The sequence below is a fragment of the Cydia fagiglandana genome, chromosome 3, assembly GCF_963556715.1.
Source record: "Cydia fagiglandana chromosome 3, ilCydFagi1.1, whole genome shotgun sequence".
Taxonomy (NCBI): domain Eukaryota; kingdom Metazoa; phylum Arthropoda; class Insecta; order Lepidoptera; family Tortricidae; genus Cydia; species Cydia fagiglandana.
The window spans coordinates 12991900-13017734 of NC_085934.1; the positions used below are offsets into that span (position 1 = coordinate 12991900).

At 37.9% G+C, this 25835-nt stretch overlaps 1 protein-coding gene across 1 annotated transcript in view; it reads right to left on the reverse strand.

Moving 5' to 3' along the window:
- Window positions 1-20925, reverse strand: part of LOC134680168 (semaphorin-1A-like) — a 33412-nt gene extending 12487 nt beyond the window's left edge. The window contains exons 1-2 of the mRNA XM_063539239.1: window positions 20614-20925; window positions 2248-2395 (exon numbers count right to left, since the gene is read on the reverse strand). Coding sequence (XP_063395309.1) covers window positions 2248-2338 — 91 coding nt within the window. The 5' untranslated portion in view covers window positions 2339-2395; window positions 20614-20925. The remainder of the gene's footprint in view (window positions 1-2247; window positions 2396-20613) is intronic.
- Window positions 20926-25835: the final 4910 nt, after the last annotated feature.

Genomic DNA, 25835 nt, shown 5'->3' on the forward strand with positions numbered 1-25835 from the left:
CGCCACTGGTGCTAAGTAATTACTAGTAGGTCGAGTAGTTAGAAGAATATAGCTAGAATAAAATTATTTGTCTTTTTAATATCACTCTACCTACTATATTTTGGCAACTTAAAATGACGGCATGTAAACCGTGCATTTTCATTCCATACGTCACGTTTTTTTGTTCCACTAATACATCACGTAACGTTTTGGATGTGACGTAGGCATGCCGGTTGGTTAATAAAGCGAAATAGCGGTCTGATCGTTTGAATTTTCTTAATTATAATTATTTGATATCATACTACACATAATAATCTAACGTAATTCATAAATATTTAGTCAATAATTGGCTCCTTATCTTCAGTTTAATTGAGTTCGTTGTGGAAAACAAATTTCTGCACATCGTGACGCACAAGCTACACTAGCTTTTTTCGAGCCCAATTGCCTTGTAAAACCTAACACCGGGTAATTATAGGATCATAATGTTACGATCATCTAAAAATCCGTATGATATTAGTAGATTTTTGCTACTAAGTTGGTAAAAACTCCGTGACGTTGGTGGAAATTTCCACTACGTCGATATTGAAGGACAACAATAAATTAAACTTTAATGCATATTTTTACTTTAGGTGCTAAAAAATAAGGTTTTTAATAGATTTTGGCTGGTACGTTCTTATCACACAACAACCAGGTTCGGGCCTAGAAGGAGGCAGATATATAATATTTGGATCCAAAGTATGCAAAGTGTGCATGGGACACTCAAAAATCATCTCCCTTTCTTCAGTTTTTGTACATTTTCTTTACTTTAAAGTACCATTTAATCAGTTTTTTTACCATAAATACTCAGATAATAAATCACTTTACAATTTTTGTATACATGTAGTACACTTTAAAACAGTATTTGACAGTAAAAAAGTATACCAAAGTCGTAGGACAGTGATATTTTACCCAAATATTTTTTTCCGAAAACGCCCATATTGCATAGACCAAAGCCGAGGCTGCTCTAATTTACACGGCGAATGTTACCATTATTTTAAAATTGAGCGATATATCAAAACAAAAACTATCAGTAAAATTCACGCAGGTAGACCAAAAATTTCTTTTATTTTTTTAATTTTTAGTAATTTTAGATATGGTGAACGAGAAGTTCTTTTATAACATCATAGGTAGGTAGGTATACCATGATTGACATTTAACAAAAGTAAGAAAAAAATCTGGTAAAGGTAAATTGCAGTAAAGCTTGTGTTAATAAGTAATTTTATCCATCATGCTAAGGCATTATTCGCCTATTAAGCAATCTATAGAACTTTTTGCTCTATGTAACTAACATAGGTAGATATCCGTTTTTTAGCAAGACCCAATATCACTGGGATCAAGCGAACAATGCACTCATTGTGCAGCGTTTATCAACAATGTGAATTTACGATTTCATAATCATCGGTTGGGAAATTCTCACGTATCAATATGACACGCTTTGTTGGGTCCTTGCACCTGTGTAATTGTGAATTATAAATTCGATAGCGTGATCAGGTAAATACGTGTAACGGACGTTATTAATGACGGCGCTTTTTACAAATGGGAAGTTTAATTTGCACTACGATATTTATTACTACCAGTAGACTGACATCGCCAATAGGCCGATTCTGAAGCAATAATAGTTTTGATACGACTTTGAACATCACGGTATTGGTGCATGCGAAATGCAATGAAAGTCGTGCGTCAGATGCCCACCGAAGACATCGTCAAGGTCGTATCAAAATCCGTAACAGATTTCTTAACTCGGAAACGGCCTCTCGCACAATGCTAGCAGGCTTGTAGTAAATTCCGACGTTAGTTTACTTATCAATGTCATTCAGACAACAGATCATGTAAACATCATCATCATTCATTGTAAACAGTCCGTTGCAGAGATAGGTAAGGTTAAGGTTGAACCCCGTACATAGAAGTTGGTATGCTAGGGGGTCAAGGATCTGCAGAGATAATTAGAACAGTACCTAAATTACATATCAACAAATTAGCATCGCTAGAAAACACCTGACCCTAATTTTCTTTACTTGTACCGTCATCATCATCATCATCTCAGCCATAAGACGTCCACTGCTGAACATAGGGCTCCCCCTTGGACCTCCATTCGATCCAACCGGTACTTGTACCGTAAAAGTATAAAACTTTGCCCTTTACACAGTACCTACTGAAGTGTGACGCGACGGCCAAAGTTATGTTAAAGGGCAAAGTTTTATACTTTTACGGTACTGTGTACATACATACCATATTTGATATGTATGCGCGCGTTGGCATCGGGCATCCATGCCTGTGCCGTGGACGCCAGCAGCACCAGCACCGCTCGGGCGACGGCCATGTTCCCAGTAGCCTATCTCGTCCTTTCTACACACGCCATCTTCCCCCGCCGTGTGTTCTGTAACAAAAAATATATATGTCAACGTCGCGCTGGCAGTCGTTTAACTATTGACAAAGAGTAAATTAATTATAGATGGTCAAGCAAATCTTGTCAGTAGAAAAAGGCGGCAAATTTAAAAAATGTAGGCGCGGGGGATATCGTCCCATAGAAAATTTGAATTTCGCGCCTTTTCCTACTGACAAGATTTGCTTGACCAAGTATAAGAGCGTTAATCTCCATCCACACCGTTGTTGTAGGTATGTAGGTGCTGCTATTTATTAGTTTTGCATTTTAACTTTGCGCGTATGAAAACTGTCATCATACTTTATTTATGCTGCCATAGACATATAAATTCAATGAAAGTATTTTAGGCGCCTATAGAGTACAGGGACCGTGCGCGTTGGAGGGTCTGCCATCTTGTGGCCTGAATCGGAAACATATTCTACCGTACTCGTTGGTACGTTTCCTTGTGCATAGTACGTTCTGCCATCTTGTGGGCTACATCGGAAGCATAAACGCGTGTTTTAACCGTGGTACCACGGCTTTTGTACCACAGGGGACCACGGGTAATTTTTTTACCCCGTAGACCCACTGCACCAAAATGGGACTACGGGTAATTGAAAAGAACTGTCTTTTACCCGTGGACCACCGTTGTCATATTTGGAAGGTTATATAGGTAGGTTTAATTATTACATTCTCTTACATTTCATTATTACAAACGGCGTCGTCATTTTACAAACGTGCAACGTTATGTAAATTGCCGTAAGCAAATTACAAATTTAGTGTTTCTTCCCCAAAAACATTGTCTTCACAACGTAACTAGACGGAGCCCCGCTTCGCGGGCTTTTTGGGCATCTGAAGCTACCTAACGAACCTAACCTACCTACTCGTACCTACCAACCTATGCTTAAATTGAAGTGGGTCTATGGGGAAATAAATTATCTGAGGAATGACCCGTGGGCCCACGGAAAGTTTCGTATTCAAAAAGATAACTTAAAACTGGAGCAGTGGGTCTACGGGGAAAAAAAATTACCCGTGGTCCCCTGTGGTACAAAAGCCATGGTACCACGGTTAAAACACGCATAAACGACACATTTACGCTTGGCCCCAAAAATTTAACGGCACCTGCCCTCTAAAGTTCATGCACGGGGCCTATAGGTATCTTTACCTTCTATATTATCTCCTATATTTACTAGTATCTGCTATTAGGCAATAATACATCAAGCTCATTCAGTAAGCTGCGTTTATATCAATTATGATATTGATGGCCAGTAAAACGCGGTATAGTCTGTCGCAACTCGCAAGTATCCCTTTACCAATTTTCACACGAATATGCCTACCTATAATGCCTATAAATGTTACTGCACATTTATTATTCCTATTTGAGTAATCTTTAAAACGATAGTGGACGACCGCTTATCACACAAACGTAGTTCCCATTTCCCTAACGTAGTTCCCTGGATATTGACTCTATGGAAAATACTTTTTACATAATTTCTTGTATATGAACCATAGCTTGCTACGCCCCCTCGATGGATTTTGTTATGATGTTTGATTATTATAAGGGAGCGAAAAATAAAGTTCCATACAAATTTTTAAAAGCTCCTAACTCTTTATACCTAGGTACTTAATAATTAAAAAATCGAAAACAAATTTGAAACGAAGGGCCTGTGGTTCATGTACACCAAATTGTGTAAAAATATTTCCTGTACCTATCTAATGTTAATATCCAGAGAGGAAAATGGGGCCTACATTTATATGGAGAAGCAGTCACGTGACTTGTTTTATGTTTTGTTTTACTGGCGTCAGTACAAGTTTGGCAAAACGGTACCTACTAATAAATATTTTACCGGCAAACAACGGAAGTAGGTTGGTAATCTAATAGACTGTTAAAAACCATTTTGTCAGACAGTTAGACGCGACGGAGTCTTTAATTTAATAATAAGTTTCGATCACGGAAAATTGCAGCGCGCAGCTGCGCAAGAAATTTCATTCTTGTAAAATATTATCAATGGTTGAGAGCCAAATCTGTTAAATTGTTCTGAAATTAGACCGTCAGACGGTGGACTAATTTATTATCTCACATCGTGATTGTTATCTTTCACATGCGTGGTACAAGGCTCCATATTCGTGGGACACCGGAAATTTAACCAGTTAATCATAACACTCCTTAAAAAGAAACTGCTTAAAGCAAAATAATTACGTGACCTCGTTGTTAATTATCTCATTTGCAACTTTATAACACGTATCTACCTGCGTGGTAAAGTACCTGCTACTTATTTATTTTATCAGAGTTCAGATAAGTATTTAATCACTTTAGCAGCCTATAGGTCTTGAAAACATGTTTTTAATGAATGATCAAGTTTGTTTCTCACGCTATTTTTAGCTTTTTTCATCGTCAATATGGAAATTGAGTGAATAAGAAAAAATAAATGATGGTAATAACGTAGTGGATGTCGCCCAGACGCACGAAGCTCGGGGCGAGATGGCGCGGTCTCACGGTGCGGGATGCAACGCACGCAGGAGGTATGCATCCTCCCGTTTGTCAGGATTCGCATTCTACTTTTTTCGTATTTAACTATTCTCGTCCATGCTAACCTGTCTCGTGATTGTGAGAAGCAAAACTCGATTGTCTGGTAGCGCCGGCCGTGATCGGTTGGCTGCCCGCTTTGTTATAATTCTCGTTTTTATGGTCTATCTTTTATGCTTTGATACAGTTTATTTCTATTCACGTATGTTATCTTTTTAGGGTTCCGTACCCAAAGAGTAAAACGGAACCCTATTACTAAAACTGCTGTCCGTCCGTCCGTCCGTCTGTCACCAGGCTGTATCTCACGAACCGTGATAGTTTCCGCTACTTATAACAACAAATACTTACTAAAAACGGAATAAAATAAAGATTTAAGTGGGGCTCCCATACAACAAACGTGATTTTTGACCGAAGTTAAGCAACGTCGGGCGGGGTCAGTACTTGGATGGGTGACCGTTTTTTTTTTCATTTTTTTGCATTATGGTACGGAACCCTTCGTGCGCGAGTCCGACTCGCACCTGCCCGGTTTTTTTTTGGATTTTGTAGTCAACTAGGCCTCATAGTGTGTCATGTTCGACGTCGTCTATCCGACCACAAACATTAAAAAACATATTTTCTGAAATAATCGCTCCGAAAGACCGAATTTATGCCCCCAGTCCCCTTCCATTAATACGAAAAAAATTAACTATTTTGAACATGTTCGACACATTTTAGAGTTATTGAAAAAAGTTATCCCGTCTCATTTTCATCCTTAGGTACATAAAATACTCTAAAGCCGTAGATGCTGGCAGCATTTCCTAGCTGCACCGCTAAACTAATTCTTTGAGCGAGGCAGCTATGAAGATTTATTTTTAATAGTAAAACAATTAAAACTTTCGGCACAAGCATGATAAGCAGTTCATCAATTTGGAACGTTTAAAACAATTAGTTTACCCACAAAATAAAAAAAACTGCAGAGCACTCAATTTAAATAGAATAGAGTCGGACCAAAAAAAGTCTGCAGCAGATTTCGATAGCCCACGCAGTGCAAGTGTCATTTATACGTCATAATTTCATAGTCATAGAAGTTTGACGTTTAAAATAACACTTTACTGCGTGGGCTATCAAATCCGCTGCAGACTTTTTTTGGTCCGACTCTATCAACGTTTTTTAACTCTTCTTTTATGTTGCGTATGACTTTATATGCATCGACACATTTGCCCGTTTGAAAACAATTATTTTATGTAGCTCTAACATCGCCTTTTTGAGATTAAATTGTTTACAAGTGAACCATGCGGGTTATAAGTGCGCTTTAGTTTAAAGTTCACATCACGTTTGTCGTTAATGGTTAGACAGAGAAGAAACAACGAGTACGTGTCGAGTGATTCTTATGGCTATATAAACACATTAAAATGGATACCGACAGCATTAGAGGGAGAAAGAAACAAAGCGTATTTCACGCTACATTAACTTAACATTTGCTTAAACAATTGTGAATAGCTTTGTAACTAAAAAGGGTTGTGATTTTCAATAACAGAAGGCGTCACTCAATGCACAGATGTGGCTCAAAGGATTGAGTGGGGTGCAAGCGCAAGGCGTAGTGGTGTGCTGCAGTAAAATAACGCAGGGCTCCACTCTTCTGTTACACACCGATTGTTGCATTTTCACAAAACGCTTAACAGAACATCGGTGCACTGCGCCTCGTTAACGCGAATTCTGCTGCCGGTTCGGTATATATTACTTCTGTGAACGTACAATTTATCGGCGCTGGATCTGGCGGCACAATTACTGTGCTAAACAAACGAGCGGTTATCGAGCGGAAGGTAATAGCGTCGTTACTCTCATAAATTATGTTACGGAGCAATCTTTGCATCATCGATATTGGTTAAGTACACTCGACATTGCAACCGGCGCACTAAAACGTAATTAAGTTCATGTTAGACCAAACTCAAAGCAAACATCTGTTACAGACTGAAACAGCAAAAGTAATAAATATGATGTCGCGCACTAACTTCGAATACGAAATAAGAAACATACGAAAATGCAAAGAACGAAGAAATGAATATTTTATGGGAAGGGCTGGTTTGGAAACTAGCAATGGAAAATATCATGTAGGTAAATACACATCCTAGTTACTTATTTACCAACTCGCGCAGTTTGGGATTTTAATGTATGGAAACTTGAAACGTGTGGAAAGTAACTTCTGGTTACGTTTACATGCCTATGTAAGGTATAAACAAGATACGTTTGCAATTACGCAGACGCGGTTGACATTTGAGCTTGTGGCGTGGCCGTGGCGTCGGTCCCACGCGGTCGAGGCTCGGGAAGCTGCGGTTCTTTCTTTGTCAACCACAATGGATATTTGCCTCTGAGAGGATAACCTACAAGTACCACGCAAAGATGATAAATGACAGTTTTTCGCCATTTTTACATATCAGCGTACAATTTATTGCCGCTTCTGGCGTTGTCACGCGTGAAATGTGTGTTACAGTAAATCTGGTGTCTGCTTAAATAACGTAAAAGGGATAGAGGATAACTACGTGATCCGACTGTCAAGTATACTTTCATGCTACTTGTTCTGAATCATTCAAATGCTTTCGTTGGTTCAGAAATGTGAAAGACATTACAAAATGTATGGTATTCGTTTTAAACCCAGCGATTAAATGATAACAAGTGATAACGATTACGGATTATGTTGATTTAACGGTTACCAATAACATCTACTTGCTATATTTTATACCGGCTTACCTACTTCACGTAGGGTTCACAAGTTTTTTTTAAGATTCGGTAGGTACCTAACAACTACCAAACCATTGCCCCTGTCAAAAGTTCTTCTCCATTTTCTAAAGAAAGTATTACTTTTCTTACTAATATTGAAACCTGCCTAGTACCTATAGCCTCACTCATCAGTATATAATGTCGTGTTGATCAGAAGAGGGTTTTGTTTATATTAAAAAGTACGTTAATAATAGAATCCATATAACTGAGGTTATCATTGTTATCGGCCGCTTTGTATGTATGTAGCTAACTGAGAACTCAATAATTATTAATTGGCTGCGATTATACGCTGTGATTACGCTATTTCGCTCGTGATACCTTAATGATATCTTTGTTATAGCTGCGTTAATAATTTAATTGATTTCATATCAATTTAGATTTAGATTTATAACTACTTAAATGAAATGAAAAATGAAAAAATATTTATTCGCTAACAAGCAATATTTAACAAAATACAGGTTGGTGTCCCTTTTTAAGTAAAAAATACCTGTGTTAAGGAACACCGCTCTTCCTTAGTGATTAACTACAAGCTAAAAGAAAAACTATAATGATAAGTTTAATAACAATAATATAAATTAAATTAAACTAAATTAAACTAAACAAATTAATAAGTTAACCATGTAACAATAAAACTAACATGTGAGTAGCAGAGCAACTAATGTAAATTTTAATAGTTTAAGAGCCACTTGTGTGTGTGTGTGTGTGTGTGTGTGTGTGTGTGTGTGTGTGTGTGTGTGTGTGTTTGTGTTTGTGTGTATTAAGGGAATAGTTTGGTTGATTGAATTATATTAGATTATATTATGTTTAAGTAGTTTTTCTATTTCGTCGTAGTTTTTAGTCTTTAACCAGTTTATTACTTTTTAACCGACTTCCAAATCCCAAAGGAGGAGGTTATCAATTCGGTTGTATGTTTTTTTTTATTATTTTTTTTATTTTTATTATTTTTTTTATTTTTTATGTTTGTTACTCCATATCTCCGTCATTACTGGACCGATTTTGAAAATTATTTTTTTGTTTGAATGTATATGCATACAGATTGGTCCCGTTTCTGTCAAAACCCAGTTCTGATGATGGGTTCCATGAGGAATCGAGGGAACTCCTCAAATCTTAAAGGCATACATATAGTGATTTTTGGGTTTTTATCATCAAATTAAGCATATACATCCAAAAAAGTGACATTTGATGAAGTGGAACTGCTGATGATGATCAGAACGGAACTCCTCAACGACGCATAGTTCACGGTTGGCGATTTGTCCTCTTCGTTATGTTTGTTAAGCAAGTTCAGTTTTTAAGCTTCATTTTTGTCAAGCTCGAGTTCGGATGATGGGATCCATGAGGAATCGAGAGAACTCCTCAAATCTTAAAGGCATGCGTATAGAGATTTTTGTAATTACATCAAAAAATCAAGCATTTTTATTTAAAACTGTCGCATTTGATGAAGTGGAACTGCTGATGATGATCAGAACAGAACTCTTCAACGACGCATAGTTCACGTTTCGCGATTTTTTCTCTTCGTTATGTTTGTTAAGCAAGTTAAGTTTTTAATGCACATTTTTGTCAAGCTCGAGTTCTGATGATGGGATCCATAAGGAATCGAGGGAACTCCTCAAATATTAAAGGCATGCGTATAGAGATTTGTGTATTTACATCAGAAAATTAAGCATTTTCATTAAAAACTGTCGCATTTGATGAAGTGGAACTGCTGATGATGATCAGAACAGAACTCTTCAACGACGCATAGTTCACGTTTGGCGATTTTTCCTCTTCGTTATGTTTGTTAAGCAAGTTAAGTTTTTAATGCACATTTTTGTCAAGCTCGAGTTCTGATGATGGGATCCATAAGGAATCGAGGGAACTCCTCAAATATTAAAGGCATGCGTATAGAGATTTGTGTATTTACATCAGAAAATTAAGCATTTTCATTAAAAACTGTCGCATTTGATGAAGTGGAACTGCTGATGATGATCAGAACAGAACTCTTCAACGACGCGTTTGGCGATTTTTCCTCTTCGTTATGTTTGTTAAGCAAGTTAAGTTTTTAAGCCACATTTTTGTCAAGCTCGAGTTCTGATGATGGGATCCATAAGGAATCGAGGGAACTCCTCAAATATTAAAGGCATACGCATAGATTTTTGTGTATTTTCATCATAAAATCAAGCATTTACATTAAAAACTGTCGCATTTGATGAAATGGAACTGCTGATGATGACCAGAACAGAACTCTTCAACAACGCATAGTACACATTTGGTGATTACGAATTTCGATTTTGACTTGGACTGGGACCCGGACTCGGACCCAGAACCGGACTCATACCCGGATCCGGTTCGGACCCGGACCCGGACCTGGACTCGGACCCGGGCTCGGACCCGGACTCGGACCCGGACTCAGACCCGGACTCGGACCCGGACCTTGACCCGGAAAACCACTATGATACCTTAACTGAATAAACCACTATGATTATACCTACCATAAAATGTGTAAGTATATAAGTATGATGATGCTAATCTTACTAGCCCCTCCCGCTTAAACCCCCGTACACCGCACCGCATGCGCCGTTAAGTGGGTTAAGTTAGGTTTGAACTGCGATCCTCACAGAACCGAACTGCTATCAGAGAAGTGGGTTAGGTTAGGCTAGAACTACGACCCTTACAGAAGCGAAATGCTAGTAGAAAAGTGGGTGGTTTTACCTCCTTTTCTACATAGTATACCATCTACAATAATCTTTCACCGGCCCCCATAGAAGTCGGTTTTTTTTCTTAAAAATTATATTTTACATTCTCTATAGGTGGAGGGATATATATCTATTTCTTTATTTAGGAAGTTGTACAATTTAGCCGATTGGACATTGTACTGTCTGTTCTGGCAAAGGCAGTCGCTGTTGGTGGAATAGGGATTATGTTCGTGTGTGACTGAACATTTAGTATGTAAGGGTGGCAACACTCAGGTTTATGAAAAATAAAGTTATTATCTATGATCGATACACATGGTGACACGGTGGTTAATTTTCTCAAAGTGAAAAATAATTATAAAAACCATCATGGAAGAGCTCAAGAAGCAAATAGATGACCAAATGTTGCTAATACAGCAGCTGCAGACACAACTTGCGTCTCAACCTGCCGCAGCGACATCATTAGGTGCTCAAGCTATCAACTTCCTGCCCGGCATGACCACGCCGCCGCCACAACAATTCAGCTTCAAAGCGGTCGACTGGCAAAACTGGATAACTCGATTTGAACAATACCGAGAAACCACACGCTTAAAGATGCTACCGAGCGAAACTCAAGTAAATTCGTTGCTGTACATCATGGGTGGCCAGGCCAACAACGTCATCGCATCAATGAAACTAACTGAAAGTGACATGAAATCTTATGACATCGTCAAAGGCAAATTCGAATCATATTACACAGCGCGCAAAACCAAGATGTATAGCAGAGCCAGGTTTAATCAACGCGTGCAAAAGGAAGACGAGTCCATAGACGATTTCATCACAGACTTGCACAATATTGCAAAAAAATGTGAGTTTGGAACTCTCGAAGACGAACTTATACGTGACAGAATTGTCGCTGGTATGAGAGATACGGAACTCTCAAAGGCACTTCAAAACCTAGAAGAGGAGCCGAAACTCGAAACCGTCATAAACAGAGTTCGACACGCCGAAGTCGTAGAGGCCAACATGGCCACACTCAAAATCAATCCCAACCAAGCCCCCGAAGTACACTACGTTAATAAAAGAATGAACGTGAAGAAACCGATAAAGCAAGCCGGAACTACAGATTGCTGCAGAAAGTGCGGGCGTTCACCCAAACACAAGTTTGCAGATTGTGAAGCAACCAATTCCACCTGTAAAGGATGCGGACTCAAAGGGCACTGGCTAGTTGTCTGTAAGAAAAAGAAAGAAGACAAAAAGGAACAAAAGACTGTTAATGAGGTGATAGAAGATGAAGATGAATTTTTCTTTGGAAGCATAGAAAGCTCGGAGAAAATTATTGATTCTGTAAACTCAGCACCACGATCAGCCCGCTCAAAAACTAAATATGCTACAATATTAGTAAATGATGGCCAAAAAGTCAAGTTCAAAGTCGACACTGGTTCATCGGAAACCGTCATAAGCCCCGAACTGAGAGTTAAGCTAAAACTACCGAAGCCAACAGAAGTCAAGGAGAAATTACTAGGACCATGTAAAGTGATATTGCCTTCAAGAGGTGTATGCCCTAATGTCAAATTGACATGGCAAAACAAAACCTTAGTCACAGACGTCTATGTGCTGCAAGACCAACACACACCACTACTAGGATTAACCGAGTGTGACACTTTCAGTATTGTTGAATGGCATGAAAAGACTGAAATTATGCAAATCTCCAACAAGACACTGCCGGAAGATGAATTTCCAGACTTATTTGCAGGATTAGGTGTCATGGAAGGAAGATACGACATAAAATTGAAACAGAACGCCAAACCATATGCAGTAACTACTCCAAGGCATATTTCCATTCCAATAAGAACAAAGGTAGAAAAAGCACTGCAAAATCTTCAAGACATGAAAGTAATTGAACCTGTCACACACCCAACCGAATGGTGCGCTCCTATGGTACCTGTCCCTGACAAAAATGACACTACTAGTGTGCGTGTCACAGTTGACTACACACAACTAAACAAAAGCGTCATGAGAGAATATCATCCTTTACCAACTGTAGAAGAATGCTTGGCACAACTTGCGGGATCCAAATATTTTTCAAAAATTGATGCTGTAAAAAGCTATTTCCAAGTTGAACTTACTGAGAATTCAAAAGATCTAACTACTTTCATCACCCCCTTTGGAAGATATAGATTCAACAGAATGCCAATGGGTATGAACTCATCAAGTGAGATTTTTCAACGGAAAATGGCCACAATACTAGCAGGCATTAAAGGTTGCATAAATCATGTTGATGACACCCTAATTCACGGAAAAACCATACAAGAACATGATGAGAACCTCAGACAAGTACTCAAAGCTTTACAGAAAGGAGGAGTGACCCTAAATAAGAAGAAATGTATCTTCAGAACAAATGAATGCATATTCTTAGGTTACAAGATAACAAGCAATGGAGTACAACCTCTTCAAGATAAAATTAAGGCTATAATTGACCTACCAATACCCAAGGACCTCACTGCACTAAGAAGCTTCATGGGCGCAATGAATCAGCACCTCAGATTCCTACCAAACATAGCAGATCTGACAAAACCCCTCCGTGATCTACTAAAAAAAGACTCTACAAGGGAATGGAATGCTGAACACACTACTGCATTTCAAGAGATCAAAAAGTTGCTTACTTCAGCTCCACAGCTAGCTCACTATGACTCGAGCCTGGAAACTAGGGTCTCGGCAGATGCGTCACAGTATGGCATGGGTGCAGTGATAGAACAGAAACACGGAGATATCTGGAAACCGGTACATTTCTGGTCATCAGCTTTCACACCCACACAACAGCGATATGCTATGATTGAAAAGGAAGCATGCGCATCGACCATGGCATGTGAACGCTTCAAACTCTATCTACAAGGTCTGCCAATGTTCCATTTAAGAACTGACCACAAACCACTACTCGCTATACTAGGGTCGAAGCCCATTGCAGACTTGCCCACTAGGCTGCAAAGGTTTAGAATGCGAATGACCCCTTTTGAATACAAAGTAGAACATGTCCCCGGAAAGCTTATGTACACAGCTGATATGCTATCCAGAGCTCCGCTTCCAACTGCAGAAGAGGACAAAGACATTCTCGAGAAGAGCGACATGCTTGAGCAGTCAACATTTCTGAGCATCCAGAAAGCTATGCCTTTCTCAGATGAACGTCTACAAAAAATAAAAGAAGCACAACAAGAAGATGAGATATGCAAAAAACTATACATCTACATAATGAATGGATGGCCCAACTTCAAAAGCATTGAAGAAGAAATAAAACCATTTTGGAGACATAAAGAAGACCTCGTTCTAACTAATGAATTGATCACATGTGGACTGAAAATACTCATACCTACAAAACTGAGACAAACCACAATTAAAAAACTTCATACTGGACATGTTACAGCTGTCAAGAGCCAAATGAGAGCCAAACATGCAGTATGGTGGCCTACATGGGAACATGACATCACCCTATGGTCACAAAAATGTGAGTTCTGCGCTAAACTGACCACACAAAGGCCTGAACCACTCATACCTGGAGAAATACCTGAAAACCCGTTTGAAGTCATAGCAGCTGATCTATGTACCTACAAAGGAAAAGAATACCTGGTTGTAAGGGATATACTGTCAAACTACCCCGAAGTAGTATCACTGACATCTACCACTTCTATGGCAATAATTAAACACCTAAAATGCATTATGGCAAGACATGGCATACCTCACATCTTAAGATCAGATAATGGCCCTCAATTTGCCTCAAAGCAATTCAAACAATTTGCAACAGACTGGGAATTTACACATATCACTTCAAGCCCCCATTTCCCCCAGAGTAATGGAGCCGCTGAAATAGGTGTAAAGATAATCAAGGCAATATTTGATAAAAATTCAGAAGATCCCCTACTCGGACTACTACACTATAGAACAACACCCAATAAACTAGGAGTTGCTCCATCACAAATTGCTATGTCGAGACTTCTGAACACAAATATACCGACAATATCTTCAGCACTGAAGCCAAAAGTACAAAATATAGAACACTTGAGAGAACAGTTACTAAAAAGAAGAGAAAAAGCTAAAGAAAACTATGATAAGAGACACAGAGTGAAAGAACTACCTGAATTGGAAACTGGAAAAAGAGTATTTCTACCAAATAAAAAAATACATGGAATAGTCACTGGGAAAAGAGAAGAACCTCGAAGCTACAATATATTGACAGAAAAAGGAGGAGTAATGAGGAAGAATAGAAAAGCTATAATTGAGCTACCCGATCAAGCTATTACAAAGGCACAGAGCACCTCTACTCTCACACTACCTTCGCCATACCTGCCACCTTCTCCAAACCTAGAGACAACTTCCGAACAAACAGAGACTGTAAACTACTCGCCACCAACAGAAGACCAACATCTAACGTTATCATCACCTGAAATGAGACCTAACACACTGACAGATGAGATCACTGTAAACTCTCCCATACATCAGCCCAATCTTGAAACTGATGAAGGATCACCACTATCAACCCCTTTCATTACCCCTGACTCATCATCATCCACAAGCCTGGATACTTCACCAGAAAAAGAAACCATCACTACCAGATCTGGACGGCATGTGAAGCCTACAAAAAAGTGTTTGTGTAAAGACTGTTAAATGTGATTATTATTTTAATATTTTAGTTAAAATCAAAGACAAACAGTGATAGTGTCGTGTACCTACTGTATTTCTGAAAAGGACAATTAATAATAAGTGGAAGTAAATTACACAATTGAAATTAATTTGAAAATATCTTTATTGTTATAAAACACAGAATTATCAATTTTATTAATTAGCCTGTTATAAATCTTCGTTTCGCTTAAGTCCTCCCAAACTTGAATGGTTGAGTAGATCAGTTATTTTAATATTATGTAACAGCTTAATGTTTCATTTTATTTACGTACTATAATTGTTAACTAATCAAAAACAAGAAGTTGCGTATTACTTTTTTTAGGTTAGATTTTATAAATGTGTCAATGTCACTGTCACTCATAACAAACGTCAACTAGAGATGTAACCGTTGTCAATAATAACCGATAACTAGTGATGTGAAAACTTACTTTTGTTAAAGAAAAAGGAAGATGTGTGACTGAACATTTAGTATGTAAGGGTGGCAACACTCAGGTTTATGAAAAATAAAGTTATTATCTATGATCGATACACAGTTCGTTTTTAGTGTTCCGTACAAAACTTTGTTTACGGAACACTTATGGGATCACTTCGGTCTTGCAAATCAGTTAAATACGTTTTTCTCAGAGACCGTTTGACATAGATACCTAAAATTTGGAACAGTTATAGCAATTACCACCACTCATATTGTAAATAAGTCAAAACTGCTTATTTCTTATTAAAGGGGGAAATTTAGGGGGTTGAGAGGGGTAGGCTGAAACTTTTTTCATTTGTAAGAATCGTGTGGGGTACCATTAGAAAGCTTGCAAAAAATTGAGTCGATGGACTGATTTTGACTTCATTTTAGACTGCAATAGTTTCGTCAAAAAATGCATTTAAAGTTGCAAGTTTTCATACAAAAATTTTCACCTCTGTCCTGGCGATTTTCGCGAAAACTATAGCTAACAGGCAGCTGACCAGTCAATACCCAACTTAAAGAAGCATGGAGACGGCGGGAAAATTATCAGCTTAACTTTATCTTTATTAGTTTTTCAACTGCAGCTTGACCTTTGGTTGCTTAGGGCTAGCTAACTGATGCTTACACTGGTCAATTCATATTAGGCGAGAAACATCCTTAGTTAAAACTTTGGCATTGAAATTTATGACTTATGTCTTTGACAGAAAGTTTAATTCTGCTTGCTTATTTTTGTGGGATATTTAATTTTATCTCAATAGCCTACTATAAGTATGAGTGAGATCTACAAAATACGACCTTATTATATTGCAAATAAGTTTCAATTTCGAACGGGCTTTCCAACCAATGGACTAGGCATCTCAAAAATTTGAAAAATTCAAATTAAGAATTCCGTTCTTGACTGTCGTTGTGTTTTGTTTTTCCACAATAGGACACATAGAGTTAGTAAGGCGTATAGAGATAATAAAGTTATTTAATATTTATGAACAGCTTTGGCCTCATGTATAGATTTTATTGAGAGTATCTGATTCGTCGAAACAATATCACAATATTCCTTTTCATTAAGTACCATTACATTTCTGTATTAATTGTATAATTATAATATCTATTCATTATATTCAGTACTTATGTATATTTTTGAACGGATCGGTGAGCAACAAGATTCAGGGCTATAACCGCGAAAATAGAAGTTCACAAATTGCGAGCATTTTTCTCTGTCATTCTAATTACGCCTTCATTGGAGTAAAAGAGAAAGATCCCCGCAAATTGCGAATTTCGGTTTTCGCGGTAGCCCCTCAGTCCTGTTACGAGAAAATAATTTTGGAAGACATTAATAGTATATGACAGTTAAATATCACAGTTTTTAGAAACAAAGGTAAAATTGACGAAATATTTAAAGTAATCCGATCTTGTTTTTTAGCAGTTCTAAATAATATTAAAGTCTATATATATGGCATAGAACTAGAAACAAAATCAAATAAAAAATAATAATGAGTTCTAAATTCAAATTGAAGGAGTATACATTTAAGGTATTATAGGCCAAGCGCGCACCACGATATTAATTTTTGCGACACGATTTTAGAATCGCGCTGTAATATATCGCAGAAAATTCACTGCGCGCACTGCGATGAAAAAGTCGACGATTTGTTCATTCTCAACAGGGATTTCGTACCAGTCGCTTGTCATGAAACGTGTCTTTAATATGCGATTGCTGTATGACTTTGAGCATTTATAACACAAAGGTGATCCCCGTCTATTTCCATAATTAAATGGTCAACATCTAGCGTCTCATTTTGAGACTCCATTGGAGATGCAGGTGCCGAGATGTTGGGGTTTGGAGAGCGAAATGCCGACTGAGGTCCGGCCGGGGTGCGATTTTATTATCATAGTGCGCGCGGGGCCATACAACTCCGCATGCTGCAATTCACTTTGCGACAATCGCGTCGCGAACAATCGCGGAAAAATGTGACAAATCACAATTTTAAAATAGCTGCGATTTTTTTGTCGCATATGCGCGCACTAACATATAAACACATACGTTGCATTTCTGCGACAAAATTATCGCAGGACAAAAAATCGTGGTGCGCGCTTGGCCTTACTCTAAATTATTATAATACATCAAGCATTCGCGAGATGCTCGACTTCGGTATTCAAACACAAAGCAATAGTACAGTACAATACAGTACAATAGTACATTTAGATACTTATACTATTGTTCTGTGTTTAAGTACTAACATCCTGGACGCTTCGGGCCTTCGGCCCTACGCGGAGCTCGGCCTTCGGCTTTCGCATTTAGACACTTGTACTATTGTTCTGTGTTAAAGCACTGACATCCTGGACGCTTCGGGCCTTCGGGCTACGCGGAGGTCGGCCTTTGGCCTTCACATTTAGACACTTGTACTATTGCTCTGTGCTAAAGCGATGACATTTTGCTAAAGCTCGGCCTTCGGCCTTCGCACTTAGACACTTTGTACTATTGTTCTGTGTGTGTAGTTGAATACGGTATCCTAAAAACAGGCAAACAACCTCTGTAAAATGTAACGATGCGAGCGGTACGGCTACCATCAGTTTCTTCTTCTTCCACTGCCATGCCCTAGCGGGCGTCGGCGGCCACCTTTGCAAAGTCTTCTCTATTCTCCATCAGTTTGCCATCAGTTTGGCATTGACATAAACGCTACCGTGGGCGTGAACGTAATTTACTTTCTATGCATCTCGCTCGTACTGATATATTAGTGCGAAAGAGATATACCTATAGGAAGTAAATTACATTCACGATATCGTTTATGTCAATGCCAAACTGATGGTAGCCGTACGGAACACTAAATGCCTCGAGCTATCTCGGACTTGGCCAAATTATTTTCCTTCTAGAGGTATTAGAGACAGGGTAATAAAACGTAGACTTATGTATCCGTAAGATTACATTTAGCACATATAATTTTCTTACAGATAAAAGGCCACATAGGTCATACAGATCAACGGTTGGAAACCTATAAGGCTTAAAGTACATGACTTTTATCAGTGCTCTTTGAGCTCTTTCAAGTTGTAAAAAATTTGTTTTATTGGCTCCACCCCATACTTTAGTTTTATTAAATATAGGTATATTCGATATATGTAATGTACTTATACCTAAGGTGGAACCTTTTAGCACAAATTTCAAGGGAAACGCCAGAAACTTCGTGTTAACGAGATTTCGTTTTTTTACAGGGCATTGACTTCAGAGATTTTTATAGGTTTTTGTTCGTCTTAATAAGGTTTCGAGTTGCAGAGGTCAAATGTATGAAAAATTCGTCTTAGAGAGGTAATTATACACACCCGTAAAATACGTCATTATCTTTTTCGAGTTACAGACGTTTGTTAGTAACTTCGAAATATATGTAGAGGTACCTAACAAAACAATCTTACGTCTATTTTTTCGAGTTATAGAGGTCAAATTTTATTTTTCGAGCTATAGTTAGCGATTAGGTAAAAAATGTACTGGATAGTCGTAAAGGGAAACGTTGATTGCTTCGTCTTAATGAGGTTAAATATTTCGAGTTATGGAGGTTTTGGGCTTTAAATAGAAATTGCATTTTATTTTGTGTTATAACGAGGATTTCGCCATATCGACGTTCCAATGTATTTATTTATGTACTTAATTTATGTAGGTATCTTTATGTATTTAAGCAGTTTATAATTAATTTATGTATAATTAGATCTCTAATCCTTTCAATAACGACTTCTTTAGGTGTAAATGTACCGCCTACAATCTTTTCTGCTAAATTTGCCCTAATAAGGTTCACTGGTAGAGAATGGTTTCATGGCTTTAAGTTCGCCTTTTGTACAATTTTATATCGTGCAATAAAGTTTATAATTTATAAATAAAATAAAAGTGTCAAATGATAAATAGTAAATACGGTCACAAGTACTGAAGAAGGAAGCAATAGGTATTTACGATGTTTCTAACTGAAATGTATCCGGAACAAAACTTAATAAATTAAGCATTGTAGTTGGTGTAGAAGCTGCATCAAACAGTAGGTAGTTGATATATAGAGCCAACAAAAACATCTAAGTACCTACCTATGTAAACTAGGGGCAATAATGTCAGTAGGTCCCTCCTTAAAAAATCTCATTGACCTCTGGGTCGCCCTCAGTAAACTTGAGTTAAATTTCAATTTGACTGGCGCCTGACGCATCTTGCATTCAAATCTACTTACTATACTTCATTATCTTTAGTGTGACTCATTTACTACTACCCAGGATGTTGATAATGTCATTTTCATTCATTACGCCTTTACAAACGTCGTTTAGGAATTTGAGCTCTAATTGTTTTGCTGTTTATAAATAGATCTTTTGGAACGAATTTAGAAATTACCTAGTAAAGGAAGGAAGTCTAAACATTCTGTTCGACATATCTGGAATTCTCTTTCTTGCGAACAATAGTATGAATAGATAAAAATGATGTTTGAATTAGATATGGAAGAAAGCACTCAACCTTAGCCGTCAGGTCTGTCTCGACTTTCATATTTAATCACATGCAAACAATAGATCCGTGGTTATTGCTGTTATGTATATTTAAATAAGTTCGTAAAATTCATGACGGAAAACACAGGAAATAGAGTTTTCTCGTAACATATCGTGTATACATATTATAAATTAAGCCCCATATTGCGGTACAAGAACTTGCATGCAATATTCTATATAAATATATAATATCGCTATGTAACGAAAATCGCATACAAGTTTTTGGACCGCCTAAATGGGACCTTAGGTACCCAATGATCTTAGGTACCTATATAAATAGCCCCCTGTAACTTTCAATTACATAAGCATGTAAGATATATTTCACGGTTTACAACTCCTTACTAGCCTGTAACCGACTTCAGTTTCTAAAACGAATACAAAGGCTAACAAGCGACTCCAGAGGTACATTCATCTTTATTATAGTGAAGTTCAACTCAATATGCCTGTAGAGTGTAGAGTCGACGACGTGGAAAGGGCACGCTAAGAGTGTCAACAATGTGTGCTCTCTCCTTCTCTCCCGTTGCCTCTACGCCATCCACCGGGACTACGGCTTTTTGTTTGTTTGTGGCGACCGAACGCCCCCACAAGCACACACTGCTTTGAGCCCATGCTTATATACACAGACACACACTCGGAACGTAACAAACAATAGCTCTATGAAGAATTGACCACTCACCAATTTGAAGAATAGGTTACAGATATAAATCCAAGTCACATCCAAATCGACCTGATGGTCATCGCATCACAATCATCTATAGAGCCAAATCCGAGAACACATAATTTTGTCACTCATTACCAGACGAAGTCTGGCCACTGATCACGATTAAATCACAAAAGCAGCCTACGTGTCACTTAAGATCACAGTTGTAACCGGTTACGAAGCGGGAGAGTAGAGCATAAACTTGGATGCAGTGGAGCTTAAGAAAGCGCGGGCGTCGGTCAGGCGAGCGGAGCGGCGTGGCCTTACTCGCGCAGCGCACTCGATACTGGCGCGGGCGGCGCGGCGAAGGAAAGGCGCCCCACCAACTGGAACACGAACTTGCCCGACACCCCGGCAGCAAGCTTACTTGCCTCTTTTTCTATCATGCGCGTGCGCCGATGCTACGACTCACCTCTACACTAGAAGCGTTCAAAGTTCCATTTTATTTTGTTTTGTTTATTGACGCTTCTAAATGAGGGGCCATAAAATAGAAACGTAACTCGTGGAGTAAAAAATTGGGAGGCCAATATTTAGGGTTCGGTTCTTGGCTGGGTAAAGTTAAATGCTTTCTAGTAATAATGCAAGTATCGTAGCGAACGGTAGAGTATTAATAACCGGTAGAATTTCTTACAACATTAGACGCCGTCTAAAATGCGTTGTAGACGTTGATAGTAATGATACTGCTGAATTGGTGATACTAATCGAGATGGCCATAAAGAAGGAACATTATTTTAACTCGGAGTGTTATTACAGAGTTACCTTAGACTTCTTCTTGCTTATGAAGTTGTAGTACGTAGTAAGAAGTGACAACATTATTTGGATTAAAATAAACGCCACTAGTCTGACAGATGTGGCACACTCGCTCCCCTCACCCTAGAGCCCTCGACGCTCAGGTAGACGAGGACGAGCCAATGCCCGATGGCGGGCAAAAAAAATTGTAGAGAGAAAGAAATAAAAATAACGATTATAAAGATTTGTTATGAGTTATGACTATTCTATATTTTGCAAATCATTGCATGCTTCAGTAATAGATAACTAATGCATAATATCTTACAGCAATTTTTAATTTAATTGAAATCAATATAAATAATTAGTAATTTTGCCTCAATTTAAAATAATGGTTATGAAAATCCTAAAAATAGAGACGATAATTTTGTATATTTAAAACATCAACTCTATTAGGTAGGTATAAACTTAACGAGCATCAATCATTGTTTTAATTTATTTATAAATCATACCCTAATGTCAGCTGACAGTAACTAATGACGTAGACATAATAATATTTATACGAGCTCATAACCTGCGTGCTTATGATAGGTTAGCGTTATGAAATTTCCTCCAACTTTCTAGCCGTCCCGTCCAGTAGGCGCCTGACTATGCCGCCAGTCGCCGTGGGGAGGGAAGGATATCTTGTTAGCCCTGTTTACCATAACCTAGTATAATTTTAAAGAGAGATTGTATAGTTAAAATTACAATCATCTATAAGTACTTTGTTTTTGACTAAAGCGTGTTTGTTGTTTGCTTTGTCTTAAGTATTCTCTGAGTCTGTAAATGGACTTCAAGCTCATATTAAAATGATACCTAATAGATTAATGATTATGTATACTCATTTGGCAATTAAGACGAAACGGGAGCTGAGCTAAAAGTCAATTTTGAGATTTCAAGCTGAATATACCCGTCGCTCTGACGGGGCGTAACCGCGGCGTGAGAGACTGTATTTGTATGTGTAATGCACGCACACAGACGCGTGCGGTGCGCCCGTACTCGCGCTGGCGCGCACCTCACTGATTGCAATTTGCATTGTCACTTTTTGTTACTGCTACTACTAAGTAGGGTAATTCACCAGTAACTGGCCACTTTTAATAACTGGCCGCCCTAAACTAAAAATGAATCCTATTCACCTATAAACAGAATTCATTTTAGTATAAGGTTTCAATAACTTCAATAACTGGCCACCTTATACTAAAATTAATTCTATTTATAGGTGAATATAATACATTTTTGGTTTGGGGTGGCCACTGACGAATTACCCGATTGTGATTGAACTTTTTACTTACCCGGCTTACGTTTACGGAACTCGATATCGAATAGGGTAATTCGCCAGTAACTGGCCGCCCTAAACTAAAAATGAATTGTATTCACCTCTATACAGAATTCATTTTAGTAGGTATAAGGTTTCAATAACTGGCCACCTTATACTAAAATGAATTATATTTATAGGTGAATAGAATTCATTTTTAGTTTGGCGTGGCCAGTTACTAATAGTGGCCTGTTACTGGCAAATTACCCTATTTACGTACTTAGTGGTTAATACTAGTATCAAGTAAGTTTTTTTTTTCAATAATGCTCAGAAACGAAGTATAGACATGACAAATATAAATATTAACGTCTTTGTAAGGCAGGATTGGACATTCTATAGAGTAAGAGTAAGTGTATGAAACAACCAATTCAGCTAGGACTAGGGAATGCTATCTAGATCTCGCAATTTCGAGATCTCGCTAGATCTCGCACGTATTTTCGAAATTTAACCCAGTTGACAGGAAATCTCTATATATGCAATCTCGGTCGAGATCTCGATTAATATATTCGAGATCTCGAACAAGACTGAAAGTGAAATACTTTGTTTTAAGTAATATATGACCTTAGATTCATGTTGTTCAGGCAGTGCTATTATGTGTCCGGCTTTAGCTCTATATTTTCATTTATTTATTTTTCTTCTTAGGCTAGGTCATTTATAACATGAATATAAAAGTAAAATACAAAAACACATAAAAAACAAATAAAAATAAGTATAAACACATTATAAAAAACCTAACCTAGGGTGCCACCAGCAGCGGGGCAGGGCCCATTAGCTCTATTATTGTTACGCAGTTTCTAAGTAAAGGTAAATAGTGGTTTAATTTCGATAGCGTTTCATAGAAGTAAAGTAAAAATTAAAATTGATTTTATGTTAAATATTTAATTTGTTGTTGTTATTTTCAAAATATAACATGAGGTGCCTTAAATAAGTAGTATGTCGGCGGCATATCGTAAAATCGTAATCCCTGGCGTATCATGAAACGCCACCATTTCCTGATCTAATATTAACCCAGGCATATCACGATCTTCCTTATGAAAGAGACGGCAGATCCATCAGAGCAATGCATTCTTTGATATTCCTAGCTTCATAGCGGGCGCATTGTAAAATAATTGATCGAGAAATCATATACATATTTTCAATGATTTTGTAAATGACTACAGTTATGACTACGGTTATTAGAAACCAATTATCCACTCAACCGTCCGGCCCACGAGACTGTTTTCCTGTCAACCGTCCGGGGTTTTTTAGCGACGCACACCCCGCGCAGCGCATTCACAATTTTGTACAAAAATTATAACTACACTGCCATCTAAATTTTTTTAGAGCTAACTATTTAGTTAGGCTACGTTGTCGCATCAAGAGAATTAGTAAATAATGCTGAAATATTCCGTTAGATGGCTCTGAAATCAAATCTTTCTTCCACCCCTTTGGATAGTAAGGTTCCCGCGGACGGTTAAGAGCATATTTTTTTCGGATACTATGCTATCGTCGGACGGTCAAGTGGTTATAGTATGGTTTCTAATGGTATGCATCACCAATTGATCAGTAAAATAGAACCCGAGAAATAATGATCAGTTGAGGTCGGTCGCCCGCCATTTACGTGACGGAACAAAATTCATCATTACTTTGTTATATGTATAATGTCATACATCAATAAAACTTATGTTTTTGGAAAGCTAATGAAATTTTTCGTATATTTTATAATAACATTAATTGCGGTAAAGTTATAATTTATTGAGTTAGACGCATGTTTTGTCAGTACTTATGCCATCCATGCACGGTAAAAAATCATATATTTTAAATATTTTGTAAATGACTACAGTCATGACTACGGTTATTATAAAACAATAATTGCACGTTTAATACTCTTTCAAACGACATCTCACACGAACCGATCGGTCCCAATAGGACTAAAGACGTGAACAAATATCAATGCTGGTCGGCCGCCCACTTTTTCCTTCCTTTTTTTCGACACGCCCCCCCCCCCCTCCATAAAATAAAAACCGGTTTATTCATATTCTGGAGACCACGAGGAACACGTCCATACCAGTTTTAGGTATTTAGAAGAGATGTCGACGAAAATCGTGAAGGAGACGACTTTTGTTTAATTTGCCTATAGACTATAGGAATATCAGAATATCACACCTTGAGGTTTGCGCAAAATGGCTGGTGTTCGCTAGGCAGATCATGAAATGTCGGCGTTTCATTATATTCCTAGGAATATCTCGATACGCCCGATTTTACGATGTCTATATCTATGGAATTCTTAGAGATTATTGATTAAAATAACACATTTTTAGTTACTTTGTCAAATTCGATCTCGTCGAGATATTAATCTCGATCCCGAAAATCTGACTGTCGAGATCTCGAAACACCCAATCTCGATTCGGATTTTTCGTGCGAGATCTCGAATCGCCAATCTTGGTGCGAGATTGCATTCCCTAGCTAGGACCTTAAATTGCTCGACAATTACGGAGCGTGACTGTACCTAAAAATTTTGTAAACCCATAACCATGCAATAAAATATTTTTGATTTTGATTTCTAATTTGAAATATTAGAATCAAAAAGTTCAAAATAGATTGTACCTATGTAACTACAAAAATGTGTTCCCTCTCAACGCAATACCCCTTGTGTCTTAGGAGGATCTAGATATTTTCACACAAGACGGTTTATCGATAACTTCTTACATCACTAGATTATCGACATTAAATGTCGACTATTGCCCATCACTTTTCTGGCTGTGTACGTATTTAGAAACTTGACTCCGCCCCTAAAATTAGTGCGATAGGGACAACTGCAGCTGAGGCGAAAAATCCTGCGTAAAAATGACAAAAATCGAGGTTTCGTACTCCTCTTTTTCCTCCTCCAAAACTTAACCAATCGTAACCAAATTTGGAAATCTAAATGATTATGAAATTATCTGTGTCGGACCGTTTTGCTTTTTTGGCTAATTGATATCAGTTTTGAATACCACGCCTCTCATTGCGGCATAGTCAATTAGGCTATTTTGGCCATTTTTGAAAGGCTCTAGCGCCTTAAAAAACAAAAATATCAAAAAAAGCAAAACGGTCCGACACAGATATTGACAATATTAATCTGTGTTGAAAAAATCATTGC